Source organism: Chiloscyllium plagiosum, chromosome 6, assembly GCF_004010195.1.
Source record: "Chiloscyllium plagiosum isolate BGI_BamShark_2017 chromosome 6, ASM401019v2, whole genome shotgun sequence".
In the NCBI taxonomy this organism is placed as follows: domain Eukaryota; kingdom Metazoa; phylum Chordata; class Chondrichthyes; order Orectolobiformes; family Hemiscylliidae; genus Chiloscyllium; species Chiloscyllium plagiosum.
The window spans coordinates 745-26442 of NC_057715.1; the positions used below are offsets into that span (position 1 = coordinate 745).

General features: G+C 39.3%; 1 protein-coding gene across 6 annotated transcripts; it reads right to left on the reverse strand.

Moving 5' to 3' along the window:
- Positions 1 to 1047: 1047 nt before the first annotated feature.
- On the reverse strand, positions 1048 to 22857 carry LOC122550412 (neurite extension and migration factor-like). Of its 6 annotated transcripts, XM_043691109.1 has the most exons (4): positions 18699 to 19570; positions 9692 to 13205; positions 4782 to 4890; positions 1048 to 2639 (listed from the first exon to the last, which is right to left on the reverse strand). In XM_043691109.1, exons 2-3 carry the CDS (start codon positions 13038 to 13040, stop codon positions 4820 to 4822), a joined length of 3420 nt encoding a protein of 1139 aa, XP_043547044.1. In that variant the 5' UTR covers positions 13041 to 13205; positions 18699 to 19570; the 3' UTR covers positions 1048 to 2639; positions 4782 to 4819. The 6 variants fall into 6 exon arrangements, with proteins under 6 accessions (XP_043547044.1, XP_043547043.1, XP_043547045.1 ...); XM_043691108.1 differs by having other exon boundaries at positions 1048 to 4890; XM_043691110.1 differs by lacking the exons at positions 1048 to 2639; positions 4782 to 4890 and having other exon boundaries at positions 8405 to 11200; positions 11306 to 13205.
- Between the last annotated feature and the right edge of the window lie 2841 nt (positions 22858 to 25698).

A 25698-nucleotide genomic window follows, 5' to 3' on the forward strand; every position in this document is an offset into this window, starting at 1 on the left:
TCTTTCTTGAAAGTATCCAGAGACTTGGCCTCCACAGCCTTCTGGGGCAGAGCATTCCACACACTCCCCACTCTCTGGGTGAAGAGGTTTCTCGTCAACTCTGTTCTAAGTGGCCTCACCCATCAGCGGAAACATGCTTCCTGCCTCCAGAGTGTCCAATCCTTTAATAATCTTATACGTCTCAATCAGATCCCCTCTCAGTCTTCTAAACTCAAGCGTATACAAGCCCAGTCGCTCCGATCTTTCAACATAATATAGTCCCGCCATTCTGGGAATTGACGTCATGAACCTACGCTGCACTCCCTCAATAGCCAAAATGTCTTTCCCCAAATTTGGAGACCAAACTGTGCACAGTATTCCAGGTGCGGTCTCACCAGGGCCCTGTACAGCTGCAGAAGGACCTCTTAGCTTCTATACACAATTCCTCTTGTTATGAAGGCCAGCTTTCTTCACTGCCTGCTGTGCCTGCATGCTTGCTTTCATTGACTGATACTTGTGGGACGTGGGCATCGTTGGATGGGCAGTATTTATTGCCCACCCCTAATTACTCTTCAGAAATGGCGGTGAGCAGCATTCTTGAACTACTGTAGTTCACCTGCAGTAGGTAGACCCACAACAGAATCATACATTTACAAAATAGTATAATCACATCAGATTTCCTTCACTGAACAACATTAATGTAGTAATGGGTTTTTATGACAGTCCAGTAGTGGTTAACATCACACTACTAGCTTTTTAATCATTATTTTTAACTCAATTAGTTGAATTTAAATTCCTCAGTTACTGTGGTGAGACTTAATCTCATGTCTCCATAGAGTCATAGAAATGTACAGCATGGAAACAGACCCTTCAGTCCAACCCGTCCATGCCGACCAGAGATCCCAACCCAAGCTAATCCCACCTGCCAGCACCCGGCCCATATCCATCCAAACCTTTCCTATTCATACAGATCATTATTGATTAGTAACTATAACTACGACACTGCTATACTTTGGCAATAGAAATCCATCAGAATCGCTATTAAAATGCATGGTTCACACACCAGATACAAGCCATACTTTATTTGATAAGGCTTTAATAATCAAAACAAATCATGTAACAAATAAAGTAGAATTTATAAAAAAATTAACAGTCATGCTACGTGTCAAATAACATTAAAACTGATTATAAACTATGAATAAAGGACAAAATCACTATGCAAGGTTAAACTGCCAGTGTCCTTTCTCAGCAGTGCAAGCACAGTTAAGGATAAAATATGGAATGTGGCTTCTGTACCCCAGTACCTATGTTCAATTCAGAAGTTGTTCAGCCTTCTAAACAAAATACAACCCTGAGTAGAAGAGGCAGCTCACAAGTCTGAAAGCAAAATGCTTTTATATTCAAAAACCTGCACAATGCAAATTTCACAGTATCACATCGTTTGAAGGCCATGTTAATATGTCTGAAACAATTTTTGCAAAGATTACATCTTTTAATTGAAATATATAATATGGATTCTATGATTTACTTATGAATGGATGCACTTTATTAACCAACCAGAAAAAGCAGATTTAACAGATTAGTCTATTAGCAGTATGATGATAATGTTGATACTTGTTAGAATCCCCCCCCAAAAAACAGATGTGCGTAGATAGATTCGATGGAGTACAAAAGTGCCTATAAAAGTATACAGAAAATGCATCTCTCTTGGTCAGTAGTTTGATTTAAAATACAGAAATAAATTAGGCTTAAAAGGCCTAGAAGTGCCAAAACTTGAGGCTATCAAAATAATTTATACAAAAACATAATATTATGGATGCTGGAAATCTGAAAAGAAACAGAAAATGCTGGATAGAATCAGCATGCCTGTCATTCTCTGTGGAGAGAGAAAACTTTAACATTTCAGGTTTGTGAACTTCCTCATTATAATTAACTGATTTTCTGATGCCAGAGCTGCTATGTATTTCCAGCATTTTCTGTTTGCAAATCTCTGACTAAACTAAGCTGGTCTACTCATGTTACCATTTTCAGTCAAAATATACATTAAAATAAAATGTTATTGTCCATTAGTATTTGTACTTTTGCTGTAATTGTTAATTGTTTAAAAGAAAACAAAAGATGAATGGTCCTGCAACCTCTGGAGAAGTTAGTGTCTGTAGTAAATTTACAATTCCAACTAAAATAAAATATTGAAATGTTTTTTATAAGGTGAAATGGTTATCAGTTCGTATCCTTAAAAAATGTAACTAACATAATATGCAAAAAAGGCACATTAATAGTCATAAGAAAATACAGTTGACCTGAAATCATATAATTTTAAATATATTGGCTTTGGAAAAATACATGTTCAATGTCCTTAATGAAGATGTACAACAGATTTAAAGGCATTCTTTACAGAAAAGAATCTAATCAGTGTTACAAACAATTTACAATTATATAATGGTATGCCACAGCCTCAGGACCTACCAAGGTCATTTATAACCAATTTTTGAAGTGCAGTTAAAACGAGGCGTGCAAACCCTCCAGCTAATTTGCACAAAAACAGCAAGAGAATAAATGATTAGGCAATTATTTTCTTTTAGATTGTATTGCTAAAAGAAGAAAATGCAGATTCAGAACTCCCACATTCTTGGGAGTGTCTTGGGAGCTTTTTCATCCACCTGAGTAAACATAATCTTGATTTACTGTAACATTCAGAAGACAATGTAGCACCACACTGAAACAGTCACCTACATTGTCTGGTTATCTATGGAACAAGACTTGGGCCTACTGTATAACTTTTCTCTCAGTATCAAGAATGTCACCACTAACGGATTCAAACTAACACTTCAAATCAGTTTAATTCTGGGTAAAATTTACATTATTTTTCTGTGCGCTTGCTACTGATTTGGTTTCATTGTTTTAAATGTCTTTTTAAAAATTCTGCCAAATGAAACACAAAAGCACTCCACTGTTCGGTACTCAGAAATTTGGGTGATGTGTTCTATGTGGAAACTGTTTTTAATACATAGACCACACATTTGCTTACATGCACAGGACATAATTAGGAATCCCAGTTATCCAAACATTGCTGAAGATATCAGAATATATACTAAATGAAATTAAGTATCAATGTTACAATCAACAAAGACCTCCATAACTTTACTAATGCAAGAGAATATGTGAATGATGGACTAGTACCAATGAAAGTGACAATGAAGTTTAGATTCCCTTTTTATATATACGTGTGTCAAGTAATATTTGAGTTTTTCCTGCTTGTGTTCATTTATTTAGTCTCTTTGGTAATACATTTTAGGTTTAGGTAAAATTATGTAAAGCTTTGAACTTTACAACACATATATAACAAATTATTTTCTTCACCATTCCAAAGTTTTCTCTCAATAAGGTGAGCTTGAGAAGTCCAAATAGATACAGCAAGTGAATGATAATTAATCTGAAGATTCATTTTCAAGGAATCAAGTAAATGAGTCTTGGTACAGAAATTTACTTGGTGGCAAATCCAAAGTCTCGAGTTAATATCAAATGAAAGGAGTATTTTTGTCCATAATAAATTTTACATTTGTCAAAAAAGTTACCACAAAGAAAATTCAAATGGTATACAATATTTCAGCAGAACCCCAAATTTTTAAGTATTATTTCTTCAAAACCACTCCAGTCACAGAACTGAAAGTGATGTTCTGTTTGTGTTGTTCAGTTATGCTAAGCATGCAAAGTTACTGAAAGATTTAAAAATACTTGGAAATTGGGCAGACAGGAGACAGATAAAATTCAATGCAAAAATTGCAAAATGAAAGACTTGGGAGAAAAGCACAAAGTGACAATTAAAGGCAAATAAAATAATATGGATAGAAAATGATAATTTGGAACTTCTGACTGACAATAAGTTGAAGTTGACAGAACAAAATATTGTGGTAGTGAGCAAAACAATCAAATCTGGATTGTATTAAAATGATAGCATTATGCTGACATAGTGATGTTATCCTGCTGGTTTATAAATCATTGGTGCAACTGGCATTCGAACATTGCATAATTCTGGACAAAAAAATTGCTTCTATTGAAAGGATACAGAAGAAAGTAACAAGAATGACTGAGTTGATGGAAGGATTGAAGAGCAAATTAGCATTAGATAACCTGTCCAAAATACACCAGTTTCCTGAATGTATTTTTGCTTTGTTGGATAGGAAATATATAGATCTGTGAGAATGGCATACCCTTTAAACAGGACAGAATTTATTACTACTGATCTTTGAGGTGATAAAACTGCATAAGAAAACAGGTGGTATAATCTGGTTGGACAGAACTAAACAGTAAAGAAGATAAACCAAGCTAATAATAAAGTCTGAGAAGTGTTATCAGTCCAAAATTGCTTGCAAAAGTTAGTTAAAATAGATTAATAAGGCAATAAAACATTGACCTAGAAGACAACATTTTTTTGGAGGACGGAAGAAGATTGTACTGATCTCTAACTTTATTGAAAGTGTAGTCATTTTAAATTCTTACCTTTCAGCTGTGTACGTGCAGAAATTTACAAAATATTTCAAAACACTACTGCTGGAATACAGGATAAGGCACATGCTAAGATGGACCATTAAAATTGTGCTTAGATTGATAAATGTTTCAAAGATTCCCTGATTATGTGCAGCACCAAATAACTTGAGTAGCCTTTAATAGAAACATTACCTTATAATGCAATGTTTAAACTGTTAATACTTTAAACTTAGATTTGACAAATTATGATCAGATAAATTAAATTCTGAATGAACAAAGCAAATTTTCTTTTTTAAAAAGGGTTACAAAGTTACCTTATTTTAGGGCATGTTCTTGCTGTTAAAGGCCACTGTCAAAACTCCACTACGCTGCTGAACAGTGGGATGTGGGCCTCACATATTAAGTTTCTCACTGGACATTTCCCTATATATTGCAGAAAACACAAGGAAGTAAAAGGAACAGCAGTAAATTAGTCTCTACTCTGGTAGTAGTCCACAGGCAGGCATGCCTGAATGGAGACAGGAAATTATGCTCTGCGCCATCTATGACTCTACGACAAAGGTACTTAATTTTAGAGAGAAAATACTATGTCGACAAATGAACTAATAAACTCCAACTTTGGTCAGCAAAAAGCTTGATATTAGTTTTATTCTGAGTTACACTGCAATCATCAGCCTGACAGCAGTTCCTGATAATGCAACCTCAAGGAAAATTCAACTGTATTCAGTGAAATCAGAGTGCCATCACTGAAGAAATGAGCAATTTGTTGCTCCAGTGAACAAATAAAAAGGCAAGTATGATTATTAAAAATTAAATATTTTAAAAATTGCAGATTACTGACCTCAGCAATGCAAACCAGTTTAATAAATGTTAGTCATTTAAAAATTAGTGATGTAAGAAGTATGGGAATAGAAATGTGCCATCAAATATACAAACGTGGACAGTAGAGATGACAGAAAAATACTGAGAAAACCTTTCCTATTTTAAAAAATGCATAGGAAGACTAGGGTTATGTTCACCCTCAAATGTTATGCAGTGTTAGAAACCCAATGGTACAATATTACGATCACAAAAATTCAAAGAAACATAATTCAGCTCATCAAACTAATGTCATTCATATGGTTTTGATGCCCCCACTGCCTACATTAATCTCTAGAAGTAAAATTCTGTGCAATTATTTGTGAATATTAATCCCCAATTTTAATCCAAGAATTTTACGTTATATTTCCTTTGGAATGTGGGACTGCTGCTGTCCATAGACCATACTTGTCCTCTTCTTGTCCACCATGCATGATCTAATTACAGCAGATTATAATTTTCCCTAGGCAATATTAAATCTTCTCAATCAAAAGTTACACAGCTACTTTGAAGCACATGGCTTTAACAGACTTGTGAAGTTTGATCCACAGATCTATTACTCAATGGAAGGGAGGGGAAGTTCCTCAAATAAATAGCTTATTTTTTTGACAAATAAAAAGTTAAAGTCATGCTCTCATGTTTTGTGAAGACCATCACATCAGATCTTTCTGAATAAACTAAACTTCTGGAAAACTATTAACTTTGGATCCACAAAATACAATGGTGAGTATTTAAAGCATAGGTGTAAGAAACATTCATACGGTGGATTATTTCTAATATCTTCATACTTCCACTTCTTAGACTTTTCCTCCTCTGAAACCATAAATATAAAAACACTATTCTCTAGGAACCTTTATCAACCTGAGAGAAAAAAAAAAATCAGTTTTAATGGTCCACTGCAGCATTGGTCCTGTCCTACTGAAAGGAAACTGTTATAAAAAAACATTTTCTTTACAAGGCAAGATCCTTTGCTTTGTAAATAAAAGCATGGATACTAAAGCCAAAAATGCTAAAAAAATCACTGGTTCAGCTTCAGTTGGAGTAGCGGTTAATTCAGGGAAAAACCTTTTTTAGGAAGGGCCTCCAGGCTGTAGAGTATAAAAGAAACTTTTTAGAAACACAACTAGAGGTGGTAATATTCAGTTACGTGGAAAATTAAAACTGGTAACATTTCTATTAAAGCAAAGAAAATTAAGAGGAAATTTTATTCAGTTAAAATTATGATGGATTTTGAGTAAATAAGGATACTGTTTCCACTGCTGGGTAGATCAAAATACTGTAGCCACATTTTTGATAACTGGTAAACAGACCTACAGTGGGGTGAGAATTTATTTTCAAACTCGGAGTTATGAACATCTTGAAAACTTGTCTGAAAGGGTATTAGAGGAAGATTCAATTGTAACAATTTCAGAGACTGGAAATGTACTTGAAAGTGAATATTTGCAGGGCTGTGGGAAAAGAGCAAAGGAGTGGTTTTAGTTCAATAGCTCTTTCAAGGAGAAAAATGTGCTGTATGACTTTGAGAGAATATAATTCCTAGAAACTTTATTCATGCAAACTGAAAAACCACATCCTTGCAAATTGTCAACTGCAATTTCCCATTAGAATGGAAGTGCCACAACACTTTGAAATTTGATGTTTACTGATATTCCATTAGATTATGTACTCTCATGCAGACACAAATGCTTGGTTGTAATTGATTACACATGCATGACAGAACGTACATTCCAGAAGACAGAATATTGATCCAAATTTTGTAGTCAGCAGGAAATGAATCGCACTAGCTATTCATTTCACTTATACCAGTCCAATAGTTTTTGCAGTGGAGGTATGGTAATTAAATCAAAACAAAGAATCCAAAACTTGTGTAAACAGTGCAAGCAACATTATATCATTTAATGAAACAAACTGAAAAATCCTTAAAGGTCAGCAAAATCTGAACAAGGAAGTGGAAGTTAGAATACATAAATCAAATCTAGAAAATGAAATGGAGTAGGAAAGAAAGGTGACATTAAGAGAGAGATAATTGAAAGAGATAAAAGAGGCAGAACATTAAATTATTTTTTCAAAAATCTATAAGAATGATGAGAACTCGAATGAGATAACATACATATAAAAGTTAATTTTCAGCATCAGAGATGTTGTGAGGCTTTTATTATGAATTAAAGAAAAATATTCTCTTATGCTTGAATGGCCATTTCTGGTTCAGCAATGGGTATTTAGTCAAATACCTGTACTAAAGCGTCAAGTCTTTCATATGTTTGATGTGTCCCACTATCGGAAAGGTTCATCCTTAATTGTGCACATGTGGCTATTAGGTGTTGCTGTTTGCTTTACTGTTAAAAAAAATGGTAAGTACTGATTGTCTCACCATCATTGAAAAATCCAGGTCAATATTGCAATTTTTCATTGGGAATGATACAAATGAGGGACACTAGGAAAATGTATATTTCAATGGAATGCCTTTGCAATGGATCTGCACTCTGCTTAGCAATGGATTTAAACATTAAAATCGATTTGTGTCTGATTATTAGAATTTTAGTACAGGCTAGACAGAGTGCACAAAAATAATTATTTATCAACATTGTACTTGCTAGAACTCAAACAAACCATCAGTGAGTTATTATATCACTCACTGGATTAAATTATGTTTTCAGTGGAGAATATGAAACAATTAATGAAGGAATTATTAAGTTGCTTTGTAAAAACAAAATTGAGCGAAAGAAAACTTGGGGATGAAATATCTTCTTTTTCAGTTAAGTCTCAAAGTGAAATTAATTTTAAATTGCATGAAATGCTGCTAGATGCAATATTAGATTAGATTAGATTAGATTACAGTGTGGAAACAGGCCCTTCGGCCCAACAAGTCCACACCGACCCGCCGAAGCACAACCCACCCATACCCCTACATTCACCCCTTACCTAACACTACAGGCAATTTAGCATGGCCAATTCACCTGACCTGCACATCTTTGGACTGTGGGAGGAAACCGGAGCACCCGGAGGAAACCCACGCAGACACGGGGAGAATGTGCAAACTCCACACAGTCAGTCGCCTGAGGCGGGAATTGAACCCGCGTCTCTGGTGCTGTGAGACAACAGTGCTAACCACTGTGCAACCGTGCCGTCCACTATTCTGCACTTTAAGAAAAATTGAATGATTTACTGTGATTATGGAAAAGTTATTTTTTAATGAAAACTATTTCCTCCAGCAATTTGAGTTTCTGGCAAACTCTTTAAACTCTTTGTCTACATACATTCACAACCTATGGTCAGTAGTGAAAATCCCATAAACTCTACCTATTTAGTATTTGTTTTATTAAAATATGTTTTTGTAGTGCTAAAGAAAAGAGGAATTTTTTGTGATGGTTAGCATAAAACTGTAATTCACAATAGACAAGCAAATCTTTGCCAGTTTGTTTTATAAAATTAATCAAAACGAATAGATCACTTACCTATCTATGGGTGGTTAGCACAAAAATTATTTGAGAGCAAAAACATATTGCATAGTGTTTTCATAATTAAAGTTCTTAAAGCATTTTCATTTTTACTGTTGTTTTCCTTCTAAAATTAATATTTTGGCCAAATATTTCTGCTGAAAGTGAAATATTTAATTTGGTTTGACAACAAAAGACCAACTATGACTTCATTCTTAAAAGATGCATAGAAAGACAGATTGGACGAAAGGAATAAATCAAAAATAGGGAAGATGGATAGACGGGTAATTAATTTCATTTACAGTAAAGCTCGCCAGTGACAGCTTGACTATTAAAAAGGTGTTCTATTTCAAAATAATCATTCTAAATACATACATTCAATGACAACCACAGTAAAATATATATCCTCTAGTTACACATATATTAAACAGGACGTATTAGTGTTAAGCTGATTGCAAATCTAATTGATAATACCTTTAAAAACATGTCTTAAATTTCTTCATGGTATGGTATTCCCTCATTTATTGCAAAAGGCAGAAATTTCAAAGAGCAATATGTACAAAACTATCTGCAGTTCTTGGGCCACGTCTGCTTAAGACAGTGTACATTTTGGTTTGGCAAGATTGCAAAATACTTGGTACAGTGAACATTACTTATAGGAACCTATGCTGGGTAAAAGCTGGGATTCCAAGTATACAAGTGAGAAACATCATCATTGCTATGCACCAAGGTAACATAAAGATATTTAGTTCATTTTATATATCTTTCCTATTTCATTCGCAAAGTGTATTGCTTGCACAGTTGCAATTAGCTTTTTGTGTACTGGAACGACAAACACTGTTGAGTATAGCAGGAGGCAGTGTGATTTACAGGGTAACTATTAACACCCACATTGTTTGCATTACATTCAGAAATATGCATTGGCTTACTTTTCGGATCTTTTGTACCAATGTGCAATATGTGCATTGGCTTTGGTTTCCATTTGGAATGATTTTGCACTTCCAAAGGCTGATTAACTGCTGCCATTTGATTCATGACTGGTTCCACTGAAGCCATCATAAACTGATTAACTGCTGCCATTCCAGAAACAATGTTGGAAAGTATATTACCAGGTTCTTCAAACTCTCTCTGACCACCATTTAACAGTCTGCTTTCTCTAGTAATGTTGTGAGATACACCATCATAGGACTCTTCAGACGCCATTGAGTATTTACCTTTTTGATGTAGTTTTGGTTCTTTTATAGCAAGTTTAGTTTTTGAATTCATCAGCTCCTTCTGCACAAGCTCTGTACAAACTTCTGAATCATTATTAGTAAATCCCTTTACAGATTTATATTTTTTTTCATGTTGGCAGAGTTGATTTGCATATAATGTATCCGAAGAGTTCCCTTGAACTAAAATGGCTTTATAATCCTCTGGTGATACACTGTCCTTTTCAAAACTCTCAATTTTAATGGTTTTCACCTCATCATTGCATTTCTGCTTCTTCTGAACAGCAGTTTTCTCCCAAAAGCCTTCATTTGATTTTGTAAATCTTTTTCTTGTGGAATTTATTGCTTTATTAATTTTTGAATAATTGTAATTACTTGAATTTACATTATCAGAAGCTTGTGGATGAATGGAAGATTGTACAGGTTGTGAAAGGGAAACACATGTTGGGTCACTATTGGTGTAGTAAGTGTGGATATCTGTATGGGATAGTTCACTACATATCTGACATTGATATATATACAAATTTGGTGATGTAGTCTTACTGGGAAGGTGAGTTTGGTTGCACTGCTCCAAAGATTTAATATCAGATTTTTCTGTTGTGGAGACTATTTTTGGTGTATATTCCTGTGAAAATTTAAAAGAACCTTGCTTTACTTTTGCTGGTGTAAAGTTTGAAATGTCTAAAATGCATGGAGAGTCTTTTGAAGGAACCAGTTGCTTTGTTTCTTCTTTTGATGCCTTTTGACTGAAGTTGGAATTTATTTCATTTTGATTACTGGACATCTTCAAGCCATATTGATTTATGTTACTGTTTACAATTGTTCTATTCTCAACTCCAAACTGCAGCCTCTCATTCTGAGAGTTAACTGTGCACAAAGAAATTTGATCTTTTCCCATTACACTCTGTGGATGTACATTCTGCACTGTGTCTACATCCCAAGCTTCCTGGATGTTTGGCTTTTCTGCCAAATAAAGCGTATTTGATTCACTATAGTTGCTCCCTGTGGAGGCTTCATCAGTTTGTTTTTGTAATGAAGGAAAATATGTATTTTCTGTTACACCTTCATTGTTCTGCCCTTTGGCATTGGGAGGTTGAGAGCAATCTTGGATGTTTTCATTAACTGAGGAATCTTCCCCATGCAGCAGAGATCGGAAATATTCTCCAAGGACTTCTGGAGCCAGGCGTGTATTAGAAGCAGAATAGTCTGGGAAACTTGTAGCTAGAACTGGAGAAAGTAAACCATTATGAGCTTCTAATTTATCACTGAATGCTGGGGAATGTAAGCTAGTATTGTTAAAGTGAAGTAAAGAAGAAGCAGAATTCAACTGACCTGGAATTTTGGGCATGTCTACATTTGGAACTTGAGACTTTTCATTTGCAATTTGTAAAGAATTTCTGTCACAGGTATTTTTACCAACCAGACCATTTGCTCTTCTTTTCTTTGAAGGTATGTTGTGTTTCTTCTGTAGCTTTTCTAAGGAAGAGTCTTCATGCATGACTCTTAACTGATTGGTCTTACTCACAGTCCGAATGGTGATGCGCTTTAGTTCTATTTCATCTGTAAATTCATAAACTGACTTATCATATTTTTGTACTTTCTTGGGTACTTCTGTATTTGTAGCATCTGTTTCAATGACATTGTCTTTTTGGTGACTCAAAGTGCATCCTATTTTAATTGATGACATCCCATTGGCAAGTGTTTGTTTTTTATTTTTAGAAGAAAAGAACATATAAGACATTCCAGCACCAGAACAGACTTTCAGTTTTTTATCAAGTTTTTCTTGGTTATGACACACATTACAATTATTAGGAATTGGAGACCAAAATTCCTTGAGTGGTGAAAGCTTTTTATATTTTTTTACCATTTCATCAGTCAGTAATACTTGTCTCTCTGTGCAATCTAATCTACAGATTTTTACATGCATGTTTTTGTGGCCCTTAAACCGATTAACAATGATATATTTGATAATAACAGGTGGTTCCTTTTTCCCAGGTTTTTTCCTTTTTTGAGGGTACCAGTCATCATCATCTTCCTGTGGAGCATCTACCAGATGATCCTTTTTGCCCAAAGATTTCATGGTCTCTAAAGAATCAATATCATACAAATAATCATCGCTGTACCGTATCTGCCGTTTTGCCCTCAAGGTATAATTGGTTTGATTTGAATATCTTTTCGTACTTTTCCTTAATAGCTCCCAATTTTCTCTATCTTCATTTAGAATTGAAGATAAACAGACTGAATCTACTGGATTCTCACGGTCTTTCCAACTGTCCATAAAAACACCAGAGAGAACACATTTGTTATTTTCTAATTCATACAAGGTGCAGTGCTCTAGACTGTCATGTTCCCCTTGCTTTTCTTGAACAGAAGAATTAGTTTTTATGGGACTTTTGTCATCTTTTTTGGTTCCATTACATTGCATGTTGGGAAAAACATGCACTTGAGCATCATCTTGAAAAGCATTAGTTTTCTCTCTTATATTGTCTTGAAAAGATTCATACTTTATCTTCAGTGAACATACATCATTACTTAGTGTTGATTCATCATCAAACAAAAAGCTGTCACTGTCTTCTTCACTAATTAAGTTAGCTGAAAAGTCACTTGTTGCACAAAGGTCTAAAAATTCATCTTTGTTTTCATTTATGAAAGACTCAAAGTAACTCCAGCTCTGGCTTGGGATTGGGAGTAATGCGTCATCCCCATTATATTTTTCCATGAACAAACTTTCATGTGCATTGGCAGTGGTATCTGATTCAACAACCTGTGCATCACCAAATTTGTTTTCACATGTTATTCCATTTAAAGAAAAATTTAGCATTTGGTCAGAAATAGTATCTTCAGTCTGAAAAACTGAGAAATGTGTTTCTGAAGACATAGTATTTTCCTTGCTCAATTTATTTTTGCATAGTCTCCATTTGGCTCCAAGCTCACAACAATCAATTTCATTTGTCTCAGAAATACCTTCAGCTGTTAGAGGAGATTCACAGTACTTTTCTTGAATCCAAGAATAGTCCTTAGCTTCCATTGTAATTTCTCCAAAATATTTTGCTACATGTAGAGACATATGAAGAGAAATGTTACACTGATTGAAAAAAGGAAGAATTTTGATAAGGTAGCAACAGTTTCAAAAAAAATTAATTTCCTTCAGCTGTTGGTCATAGCAAATTTGCTGATTATGCTGTATGTCATACCATACAGTAGTTGTCCAGCCTTTGAGTTGTGTAGCCTTCTAAAAAAAAGAAAAGCAAAGTCAAAAACTTAGATCCCAAAAATGCATCCAGGTTACCCAACTTGAATACAATATGTTTCTGCAGGTTTTGGAACAAAACCTTTTAATTAAAACACAAAAAAAAGAAAATGAACTACACTTTATTAAAGCTTTATAAATAAAGTACTTTAAAATCATTCTTGGTGACAGTTGCAAGCACATTTGTAAGTATTGTTAAGATCCATAGTTCTCTAGTATAAGATGGTCATTATGATATCTGTATTTAGTCAGCATTTTTGGGTGAACCTTTTGCAAAACTCTTTGGTGCAGTTTCAAGTTCTGCAGGGAGATCCTTCTTTGGTGTTTCCATGCCAAAGTTAATTTGTTCCTACTAGAAAACTTACTGTAGAGCAAAAAAAATGTGCAAGCAGCAAATTTGCATTATATGTTCTTGTGCAATACTTAAGTTTTCTTGCTTAATTTAATCTTAAAAAGGATGGAAATATAGTATTTAATAAAAAAGGAGAAAAAGATTTATTTTTGAAAAAAGTGAATCTTAATTTTATAGTTATATTTCTTGCTGAAAGAAAACCTCTCTTCTTATATATTGAAACTTTATTGCTGGAACAGCACAGCAGGTCAGGCAGCATCCAGGGAACAGGAGATTCGACGTTTCGGGCACAGGCCCTTCTTCAGGAATGAGCAGAGAGTGTTCAGCAGGAGAAGATAAAAGGGAGGGAGGAGGGACTTGGAGGAGGGCGTTGGAAATGTGATTGTGGAAAGAGGTCAAGGTGAGGGTGATAGGTCGGAGTAGGATGGAGGCGGAGAGGTCAAGAAGAAGACTGCAGGTCAGGAAGGCGGTGCCGGGCTGGAGGGATTCGGCTGAGACAAGGTGGGGGGAGGGGGGATGAAGAAACTGGTGAAGTCCAAGTTCATCCCCTGCGGTTGGAGGGCTCCCAGTCGGAAGATAAGACGCTCCTCCTCCGACCGTCGCGTTGTTGTGGTTTGGCGGTGGATGAGTCCAATGACCTGCATATCCTCGGTGGAGTGGGAGGGGGAGTTGAAATGCTGTGCTACAGGGTGGTTGGGACCTCTTTCCACCTATCACATTTCCAACGCCCCTCCTCCAAGTCCCTCCTCCCTACCTTTTATCTTCTCCTGCTGAACACTCTCTGCTCATTCCTGAAGAAGGGCCTGTGCCCGAAACGTCGAATCTCCTGTTCCCTGGATGCTGCCTGACCTGCTGTGTTGTTCCAGCAATAAAGTTTCAACTTTGATCTCCAGCATCTGCAGACCTCACTTTCTCCTCTCTTCTTATATGGTCAAGCTATCACTTAAAGGAAAATGTCCTAGATCCGAGAAAAGTATTCTGAGAGTGGTTCAAGGAATGAGGGATATCAATCACATGAGTAGACTGGAGAATCTGGAGTTACTTCCCTTATAAGAAATTGACAGGAAATGTATTCCAATTCATGATGGATTTGGACAAAGTGGCTTGGGAGCAAGATCAAGACCAGACAATAGAGATTTAGAATGGAGGTGGATGAGCACCCACAGAGAAAGAAATTGCAGGGCTAAGGGATAAGGGCAGGGGAGTAAGAAAGATAAAATTGGTCTTACAGAGAGCTGCACGAAACTTGATGGACCGAATGGCTTCTGTGCTGTAACTATTTACTGTTCATGATTGTACTTCCAATATGTTTCCATTCCAAACTGGTTGGAGCATAAAGAATAGATTTCAAACCTACTTGATCAACATGGAACCATCCAATCTCAGTAAACCATGTTATGACAGAAGGATTTATATTCTCTATCTAGTATTTGACTTCTCTTGCCTAGGCAGCTGTGTGGAGGCACTTTAAAATCAGTTTCTCTCATCATGATCCTTTTCCAAAACTGAACAGTCACTGCAATTGTATAACAAAGGCCTGGTGTAAATTTTGATATTGTTTTGGGTGAATTCATGCTCACATGTTTGCTTCATAAGTGAAATTATGTGGGTTGTTTAAACAATGAAAAATGAATAACTACACAATAATTTGGCTTGGGGAACTTGTTTCTTTCACTTTGACTGCCACTACTTTGTCTTGCCCAGAAAGATTATACACAATAGACAATAGGAGCAGGAGTAGGCCATTCTGCCCTTCGAGCCAGCACCACCATTCATTATGATCATGGCTGATCATCCTCAATCAGTATCCTGTTCCTGCCTTATCCCCATAACCCTTGATTCCATTATCCTTAAGAGCTCTATCCAACTCTTTCGTTAAAGTATCCAGAGACTTGGCCTCCACAGCCTTCTGGGGCAGAGCATTCCATATATCCACCACTCTCTGGGTGAAGAAGTTTCTCCTCAATTGTTAATTGTTAATTCTCTTCTCCAGAAAGTCATTTGAGGATAATTATGAGCAGTCTCTATCCATCTCCAAATGGCATTGATCCATATCAGAACTACTGCATTTTCTTTTATTTGTACATAGAATGTTGATGGCCAGACAAATATTTATTACCTATCCACAATCATCCTGGAGAAGTTGATGGTGAGATGCCTTCTAGAACTACTGCAGTGCTCGGGGTGTATAGTCACACAAAGCGCTGTTTGGAAGAAAATTCCAGGTTTTTGACTTATCAACAAAGATGGAACGGTGGTATAGTTTAAAGTCATGACTTTGTGACTTGAAGAGGAACTTGCACGTAGTGTATCTGCTGCCCTTACCCTTACAGATCATAGAGGTCACAAGGCTAGAATATGCTATTGAAAGAATGTTGGTGAGTTACTGCAATGAATCTCACAAAAAAGGGCAAAAGTGAGGACTCCTAATTCCTGATGAAGGGCTTATGCCCAAAACGTCGATTCTCCTGCTCCTCGGATGCTGCCTGACTTGCTCTACTTTTCCAGCACCACACTCTCAACTCTCATCTCATATACAGTAAACATTGCTGCCAATGATTCCCATTGAAACCAATTTTGCTCGGACTCCTTGCTGTCATACTCAGTGAAATGTTCTCTAATGTTAATGGCAGTCACTCTCAACTGACCCCCAGAATTCAGCTTTTTTGTCCACGTTTAAATGGAAGTTCGAATAAGTTCAGGAACAGAGTGGGCTTGACAGAACCAAAACTGAGCAGATTAGTTATTTACAAATATATTGCTTGATAACATTGTTGATGACCTTTTCCATCACTTTACTGATGATTGAGAGATATGCTGATAGGCTGGTAATTGACTTGGTTGGCCAAGTCCCACAACAAACCTGAGCATTGTCGAGTAAATGCCAATGTTGTAACTGTTCTGGAACAGCTTGACTAATAGCGTGGCTAATGCTAGAGTACAAATCTTCAGTACAATTATTGAAATGTTGTCAGGACCCATTATCTTTGCAGTACCCAGTGTTTTCAACCATGAATTGACACACTTAAGTCTGGTATCTATGATTTTGTGGATCTCTGGAGAAGGAGAAAGTGAGAACTGCAGATGCAGCAGATCAGAGTCAAGAGTGTGGTGTTGGAAAAGCACAGCAGGTTAGGCAGCATCAGAGGAGCAGGAGTATCGACATTTTGGGCATAAGCGTCATTCCTGATGAAGGGCTTATGCCTGAAACATTGATTCTCCTGTTCTTTGAATGTTGCCTCCTGTGCTTTTCCAGCACCACACTCTCGAGCTCTGGAGAAAGCCAAGATAAATAATCCACTTGATGCTTTTGGTTGAAAATGGATGCAGTCCTTTGTCTTTTATACTGATGTAATGGGCTCCTTTATCATTGCAATATTTGAGGAGTTTCCTCCTGCTAATTGTTTAATTGTACACCACTGTTTATAACTGGATGTGGCAGGGCTGTAGTGATCAGATCTGATCAGTTGGTTGTGGGATCACTTAGTTTTATCAGATGTTGCTTACGTTCCTTTATATCCCAGTAGTCCTGTTCTATAACTTCACCAGGTTGCCACTTCATTTTCAGTTATGTCTAGTGCTGCTCCTGATATGGTCTCCTGCACTTTTAATTGAACCAAGGTGCATCACAGCATAACGGCAGAGAGGGGGATATGTCAGGCCACGAGTTGCACATTGTGCTCTGGGACACTATAAATATACATGAGCTTTTACTAGATGACTGATCCAGAGGTTCATGTGATACCAGAACCAATATAATAAACAACAGATTCACTGAAGAGTGACACACCGACACAACCATGCCCTTCCTTTGCCTGTTTGGGACATAGACCAATCTCACCTTGGTCAATCTAAATTTGAAACTGCGACTTCTGCTACATAGAAGAACAAGGGGTGTGGAGTTTTGCCACATGTCTGGCAGAGAATACTGGTACTCATGACATTTGTGTCACACCTGGATGTACCTCAATTAGCCTATCATGACTGATAAATGAAGTCATACACCATTTTTACAGGACCTGGAAAACACATCAGCATTACCAGTTTAGAATGATCTTAGAAAATTTCCTCACAATACATAGAAGGAAGGGCCAGTAAGATTATACTTTGAGACACTGTCCACAGTCGAGCAAATACAAAACGAAAAACTAAGCTGAATATTCAATAAAGAGTTAATGCAAACACACATTGTTTCTTCCACAATCAATAAAGTGTCCCTAATTCCCCTTTAACTATCAATGTGTGCTAATCATGAGGCATGTCAATTATATTTAGGCCTGGAAGGTAGCCTTGACAAATGATGATGCACACATAAATATCCAAGTAATGTGCAATATTTAAAAATGACATCTAAGTTGAAGAATGCTGCCAACTTGATGTTCTTCATAAGTCTTAAGATTGTGCTTACAGCCAAAGCACGGTGGTGCAGCAGCTAGTACTGCTGCCTCACAGCGCCAGGGACCCGGGTTCAATTTCAATCTCAGGTGATTGTTTGTGTGGAGTTTGCACATTCTCCCTTTGGGCGGCACGGTGGCACAGTGGTTAGCACTGCTGCCTCGCAGCGCCAGAGACCCGGGTTCAATTCCCGACTCAGGCGACTGACTGTGTGGAGTTTGCACGTTCTCCCCGTGTCTGCGTGGGTTTCCTCCGGGGGCTCCGGTTTCCTCCCACAGTCCAAAGATGTGCAAGTCAGGTGAATTGGCCATGCTAAATTGCCCGTAGTGTTAGGTAAAGGGGTAAATGTAGGGGTATGGGTGGGTTACGCTTCGGCGGGTCGGTGTGGACTTGTTGGGCCGAAGGGCCTGTTTCCACACTGTAAGTAATCTAATCTAATCTAATCTTTGTCTACCTGGGTTTCCTCCCACAATCCAAAGATGTGCTGGTTAGGTGAATTAGCCAAGCTAAATTGCCCATAGTGTTCTGGAATGTGTAGGTTAGGCGCATTAATGAGGGGTAAATATAGGGTCGGGGAACGGGTCTGGGTTGCTCTTCAGAGGGTCGGTGTGGACTTGTTGGGCCAAAGGGCCTGTTTCCACACTGTAGGGATTCTAAGTTCACCATGTTTTGTGTAAGCCTGACAGACACCTGTAGCAAATTGGAGGAAGTCTGCTTAGTGCATTAACCTGTTTGACTGTGATGGGTGTCCTCTGAAGGGTTCCAATTAAATGGGGTATCTTGGACCGGAGCTGGGCCATTTTCCTTGGCCTTTTCTAATGCCAATGGCAGACAGGAGTGACTGGTCACATGAGGGCGCTCTTAGAAGAAGTCCAGGGTTGCTGGCACTTGGCTGCTCAATCTGTGTGTATATGGCATCTGTCTCCTTGTAGAAGGGGTGCGCCTTACTACCCACTAATATACTAAGCCTGTGGCTCAAGCAGTGGAGATCAGGGAGTGCATAGGTTGTAGGTTTGAGTTGTTCTCCATGGCGATTGTCACCCTCTCTATTTGAAGAATCTGTGCACTCATGTCTGAGATATGGCAGAACCCATGGCCTAATGGATTCCTTCATCAGCCTTGGAAGTTCCATCTCCATGATACACTCTGCCATCTTATGCAATACCTCCAGCAGTCTTCTTATGGTTGCGAACAGAGGCCAGTTATCATAATGGGGCTCAGCAGAGATCTTGTCCCCAGAGGTCCTCCAAATGTTTGGGGGAGTTTAACCTGTTTGTCTTATTCTCCCTCAGATACTCAGATGTGTTTGTTCTGTGATCAACAAATTGTAATCTAATTGCTATATGCAATCCACTTGGATATAACTGCGCTGATCGAATTTGGAGAAAGGCAAGTGATGATGCATTCTCTGGAACAGCGGTCCCTTTGACCCCACAAGTGGAATCTTCAGGTTTGTTTGGTCCTAGATAGCAGGGAACTGCAGTGGAGAGCAAAAGGAACCACTTTGAGGGTCATCACAGCATGAGCATGACATAATTCTTCATGTGCTGCCTGATTGCTATACACCAGCACTGAGTTGGATAAACACTTATCATTTGGCCTTGCCATTCCAGCTGCACGGTCCAAAGTTCCTCCTCTCCTGCGAATTCTAAAGCCTTTTCTTTTGCTTGGGTGAGAAACTTAATGTCTGCAACTCAACCTGCTGTCCTTGACCCCTCTTCGTATTGTGGATCTGCTTGTTCTGCATGACAATGTGCAGAGTTAGTATCCTGTGAGTGACACACAACTTCCTTGTTTGCACATTTCCTCATTATACATATGCTGGCCTGCCAGGTACAATTGACATTAAAGCACATAAGCTCAGCTTTCACAATTTGGTTCTCAATTGCCTGTGGCACTGAGGCTAACTATGACTTCACTCATCCCTTATAACTGCCTATGCGCAACTACATATTGATTAATGACCTCACAGAAGACCCTAAGATAAGATGCAACCCTGTCACTTACAATGGAGATAAGAGCAGGTCCTCCATTGAAGTTAAGTACTTGTATGGATCCTACAGTCGTTCACTTCCTGTGGCCTCAGCTCAGGCCACTTTTGTCAGACATGAAGGTCTTTAGTTGCTAGCTATGGCCTGACACCTGAAGGAGAGCCTACAGAGAAGCATCACTGAACAATTGTGCCAGTCTCTGTTTTGCCTCAGGCACGAGAGGACTTGGATATGATGAGGAGGGTTGAATGCCAAGCAATCTTAATAAAGGTAGACAGCAATGGGGCGAGAAGCTTGAATGAGGGGTGGGGAGGCCATGAGGATCGTGATTTGTTGCATTGAAAAATTACCAAAGCAATAGAGTTAAGCAGCAAAGTTCATTGCCACAGAAGGCTAAAGAGGCCGGTCATTGTGTATATTTAAGACGGAGATAAGTCTTTGATTAGGAGAAAGTGAGGTCTGCAGATGCTGGAGATCAGAGTCGAGAGTGTATTGCTGGAAAAGCACAGCAGGTCAGGCAGCATCTGAGCAGAAGAATTGACGTTTCAGGCCGGAGCCCTTCATTGGAATATTTTTGATTGTCAAGGGGATCAAGGGTTATGGGGAAAAAGCATGAGAATGTGGTTGAGAAACTTATCAGCTGTGATTGATTGGCTGAACAGATTCGAAGGGCTGAATGGCCTAACTTCTGCTCTTATGTCTTATGGTTATGGCTGTGATGCAGAGTTACTATGTTTGTCCAGAAGTTTCTTTAATAGAAATAAAACTGAAATTGCTGGCAAAACTCAGATCTGGCAGCATCTTCGGAGAGATTGCAGGGGTAACATTTAGAGTTCAGTGACTCTTGAGTTCTAATGAAGTGTCACTGCAGTCAAAACATTAATTCTGTTTTCTTCCCGCAGATCTGCTGAGTTTTGCCAGCAATTTCCTTTTTTGTTTCAGATCTCTAGCATCTGCAGTTTTGTTTTAGTTTAGTTTCTAATAGCTCACTAATATGCGTCACTATCAGTTGACAGCAGATTTAAGCTATGAAATTTCCCTACCACATGACTACATGCATTTCTCATGTCCCAGCAACACTACATTTCAATTAGAATAACCTGTGAGCTGTCTCCCAACATAGGAGCAGAAGTGCCACCTGTTGTACAATGCAGGTGATCTAAAATGGGTTAAATTGAACACCTTGGAGATGCTCTGCCCATTGCTACATAAATGACTGTCTCAATGGAGGACCTAATCAGTTCTAAACTGTGGATCTAAGTCATTTCCAGTTTGTAGTTGGTCAGTTCCGATACCACGGGTTTAAACTAATTTAACCTGTCATTCTACTACTTTAGTAAACTACTTCTTGTTACTCAAATACTTGCCCCTTCAGGGGTTAATCCTCCACTACTTTAATATTAGTATTTCCCATTCGACGAGTAGCACAAAGGTTGGTGGCAACAAATCTACCTAAAGATGATATGAGTATAACCATGTGCCAGCAGCAGGCGTCCTTTACACTGCCCGTTTCCCACTGTCATCTGGAATGGCTCACCACTCAAAGTACCACTGAGGAACTGTTTCTCCACAGATGCAGCTCTGTTGAGTATTTACAGTATTATTTATTTTTATTATATATTTTTCTTAAACTTTTTAAAGCAATGGTTCATCACTGAATAAAAAACTGTTGAAGTAATTAATATAGCTTTGGAGAATGTTGAAATTGAAAATCTAATTTCAGTGGAAACATAACACTGCTAAATATTATTTAGTTTAGGTAAACTAATATTGTTAAACAAATGCTCTACTTTAGATTACTTTAATAGCTTTATTATTTCATACAAAATGGATAGTCATCCTAATTCATATAAATATTTATATTTCTATAAATATAATTCAATAAAAGTAATTGCTACCATCCACATTGAATGCGCTTTTTTTAAAACAAAGAACTTTGCAATTCGAACTGCATTGTGAAATTTCCAGAGGTCGTTCTGCATCTCTCATTTGGGTACCACTTAAAAACTATTGTGAGGGTTTGAGTTATTGGTCAATGTGGAAGAACGGAAAGAATGTGTTGCTAAGAGCCGATATCCTCAAAAAAGGTTCAATACTACTGACACATATGGATCCGCTTGTTACTGTCGGGTAATGTTCTACAAGACCGTAAAATCATAAATCCATCAGCAGAATCGCATGGTCTTAAAATATCTATTTTTGTGAAAATGTGTATTACTCTCCGTCTCAAAGTAACGAGTGCGTCAAAACTTCCAGCAACCTAGTTTTAACTATCCAAATGTGGTCACGTTAGCACCAACGATCAAAATCAAATGAAATGCTTGTAAGAATGTGCAAAAAGAAAGCACATAAGCAGAATGAGTTGCGGTCCTTTAACAACAATAATAAAACTCATCACAGTTTGTTAAAACTAGCGAATTCCCTACAGGGCGACAAACAGCCATTGTAAAGGCTCCGATCCCCCTCCCCACACACACCCCCAACCCCCAGTGCATCCGGCACAGTTTTAAACTTCATTGTGCACCGAGCTTGCCTTGTGAAGAGTTTCTTCAAGTGCCACAGGCTTTGCCAGTGTTTAGACGGCTCGGTGGCGGGGATAATGGGGGCAGCAGAGGAGAGGAGAGGGGGGCTATGGTTCCCGCTGCACTCCTCCTCCTCCTCCTCCTCCTCACTGCGGAGCCTGAGCTGCGGTGGCGGCGACATTCCGCCGTTCCACACAAAGAGCTGGAGCCTCGCGCCGCCGTCTCGTCCCCTCCCCCACTCACTCCCCCCAACCCCGCCCCGTCCCTGTGTAACCGCCGCCGCTCGCGGGCTCACCTCAACCTCGGCTCGCGCACCAACCACCGCTCTCTTCAAAGTGAGCTCGCGCTGCGGCTCGCGGGCCAGGGGGCACCGAGAGGGCGGGAGGAGGGGAGGGACTGGGGGGCGGGGCCGGGCCGGGGGCCGGGGGCCGGGGCTTGTTTGGCGAAGGACGGGATGAAGACGCTTTGCATTTCGGAAGCTGCAGTTGCTCTGGTCCAGGCTTGTATCCGCGCTGTTTTGTTGCGGGACTACAAATCCCACAGGGTGTGCGGTAAGGAGGCAGCCATTTAGCAAGTCCCATTGTGCTTTAGTTTAAAGAGTCTGCTCAAACTATTCAGTTCTGAAGGAGAGACGAAAACAGAAATAGCTGGGAAAGCTCCGCAGGTCTGGCAGCATCTTTGAGCAGAGAGCAGAGGTAGTGTTTCTGAGGGAGGGCCACTCGATCCGAAACGACCACTCTGCTTTCGCTCCAGAGATGCTGCCAGACCCACTGAGTTCCTCCAGCGATTTCTGCTTTCCCTTCCAGCTCAAACGATGGCTGGCTGGCAACTGTACAATGATCGCGTACCTTCAACATGTTTACAATGGTTTTGTTATCTTTCCTTCACCCGTCAGTGCCTTCACCTTCTCTGCACTTTGAAGATCTCATAAAACAAATGCACACTACTGGAATTTTTTTTTAAAGTCATGGAACATTGGCTGGAAGTTCCATAAAATCATACGCCGGAAGGAAGGGAAAAAGAAAGAACAAATGCGAAAGTTAGTGATGAAAGGTCTCCATCCCAAGGCACTTGTTCACAGAGATGCAACACCATTTTCACTTTACTTTTAACTTTCCGATTTTACCTCTCCACGTTCTCCAGGGCTCCAAACAGTTCGTCCCAGTGAGACGGTGATCGATTTCTGTGTTTGAAACTTGAGCACAAGGCTCCACTGCAGTGTTTGGAACAGATACTGTGCTCTGCAGCCAAGAGCATGAATCCCAGAGGCTGCGTTGGCCTGCCCTGTGCCAGGGTTAATGTTTCCTCGGGCTGGAGAGGAACTTGGAGTGGGAAGCGAAGAATCCAGTGATTGTAGTTCATACGGGTACCAATAAAATAGATAAGACTAAGAAATTAAAATTCAAAATCCAAAAGTTATAATCCCTAAATTGCTACCTGAGCATAGAGTCATAGAGATGTACAGCATGGAAACAGACCCTTCAGTCCAACCCGTCCATGCCGACCAAATATCCCAACCCAATCTAGTCCCACCTGCCAGCACCGGCCCATATCCCTCCAAACCCTTCCTATTCATATACCCATCCAGATGCCTCTTAAATGTTGCAATCGTACCAGCCTCCACCACTTCCTCTGGCAGCCCATTCCACACATGCACCACTCTATGTGAGAAAAAAATTGCCCCCTCACCCTAAACCTATTCGCTTTATTTCTGGACTCCCCCTCCCCAGGAAAAATACCTTATTTATTTACTCTATCCATGCCCTTCATGATTTTATAAACCTCTATAAAGTCACCCCTCAACCTCCCATGCTCTAAAGAAAACAGCCCTAGCCTATTCAACCTCTCCCTGTAGCTCAAATCCTCCAACCCTGGTAACATCCTTGTAAATCTTTTCTGAGGAGAAAGTGAGGTCTGCAGATGCTGGAGATCAAAGTTGAAACTTTATTGCTGGAACAGCACAGCAGGTCAGGCAGCATCCAGGGAACAGGAGATTCGACGTTTCGGGCACAGGCCTTTCTTCAGGAATGAGCAGAGAGTGTTCAGCAGGAGAAGATAAAAGGTAGGGAGGAGGGACTTGGAGGAGGGGCGTTGGAAATGTGATAGGTGGAAAGAGGTCAAGGTGAGGGTGATAGGTCGGAGTAGGATGGGGGCGGAGAGGTCAAGAAGAAGACTGCAGGTCAGGAAGGCGGTGCCGGGCTGGAGGGATTCGGCTGAGACAAGGTGGGGGGAGGGGGGATGAAGAAACTGGTGAAGTCCAAGTTCATCCCCTGTGGTTGGAGGGTTCCCAGTCGGAAGATAAGACGCTCCTCCTCCGACCGTCGGGTTGTTGTGGTTTGGCGGTGGATGAGTCCAATGACCTGCATATCCTCGGTGGAGTGGGAGGGGGAGTTGAAATGCTGTGCTACAGGTTGGTTGGGTTGGTTCGTCCGGGTGGCCCAGAGGTGCTCTCTGAATCGCTCCGCAAGTAGGCGGCCTGTCTCCCCAATATAGAGGAGGCCACACCGGCTTTTCTGAATCTTTTCTGAACCCTTTCAAGTTTCATAACATCCTTCCAATAGGAAGGAGACCAGAATTGCATGCAATATTCCAAAGGTGGCTGAACCAATGTCCTGTACAGCCATAACATAACCTCCCAACTCCTGTACTCAATACTCTGACTGAAAAAGGAAAGCATACCAAACGCCTGCTTCACTATCCTACCTACCTGTGACTGTACTTTCAAGGAGCTATGGACCTGCACTCCAAGGTCTCTTTGTTCAGCAACACTTCCTTAGGACCTTACTATTATGTGTATCATCCTGCTAAGATTTGTTTTCCCAAAATATAACACCGCACATTTATCTAAATTAAACTTTATCTGCCACTCCTTAGCCCATTGTCCAATCTGATCAAGATCCTGTTGTAATCTGAGGTAACCTTCTTCGCTGTCCAAATTTGGTATCATCTGCAAACTTACTAACTACCCCCTAGGTTCACATCCAAATCATTTATATAAATGATTAAAAGTAATGGACCCAGCATCCATTCATTGTGACACTCCACTGGTCACAGGTCTCCAGTCTGAAAAACAACCCTCCACCATTACCCTCTGTCTTCTACCTTCAAGCCACTTCTGTATCCAAATGGCTAGTTCTCCCTGTATTCCATGAGATCTAACCTGACTAACCAGTCTCCCATGGGGAACCTTGTCGAACTCCTTACTCAAGTCCATA

Excerpts from the sequence above, each read along its gene's own strand:
- LOC122550412 (XM_043691107.1), bottom strand. The coding sequence starts at position 13,040 with ATGTCTCTACATGTAGCAAAATATTTTGGAGAAATTACAATGGAAGCT.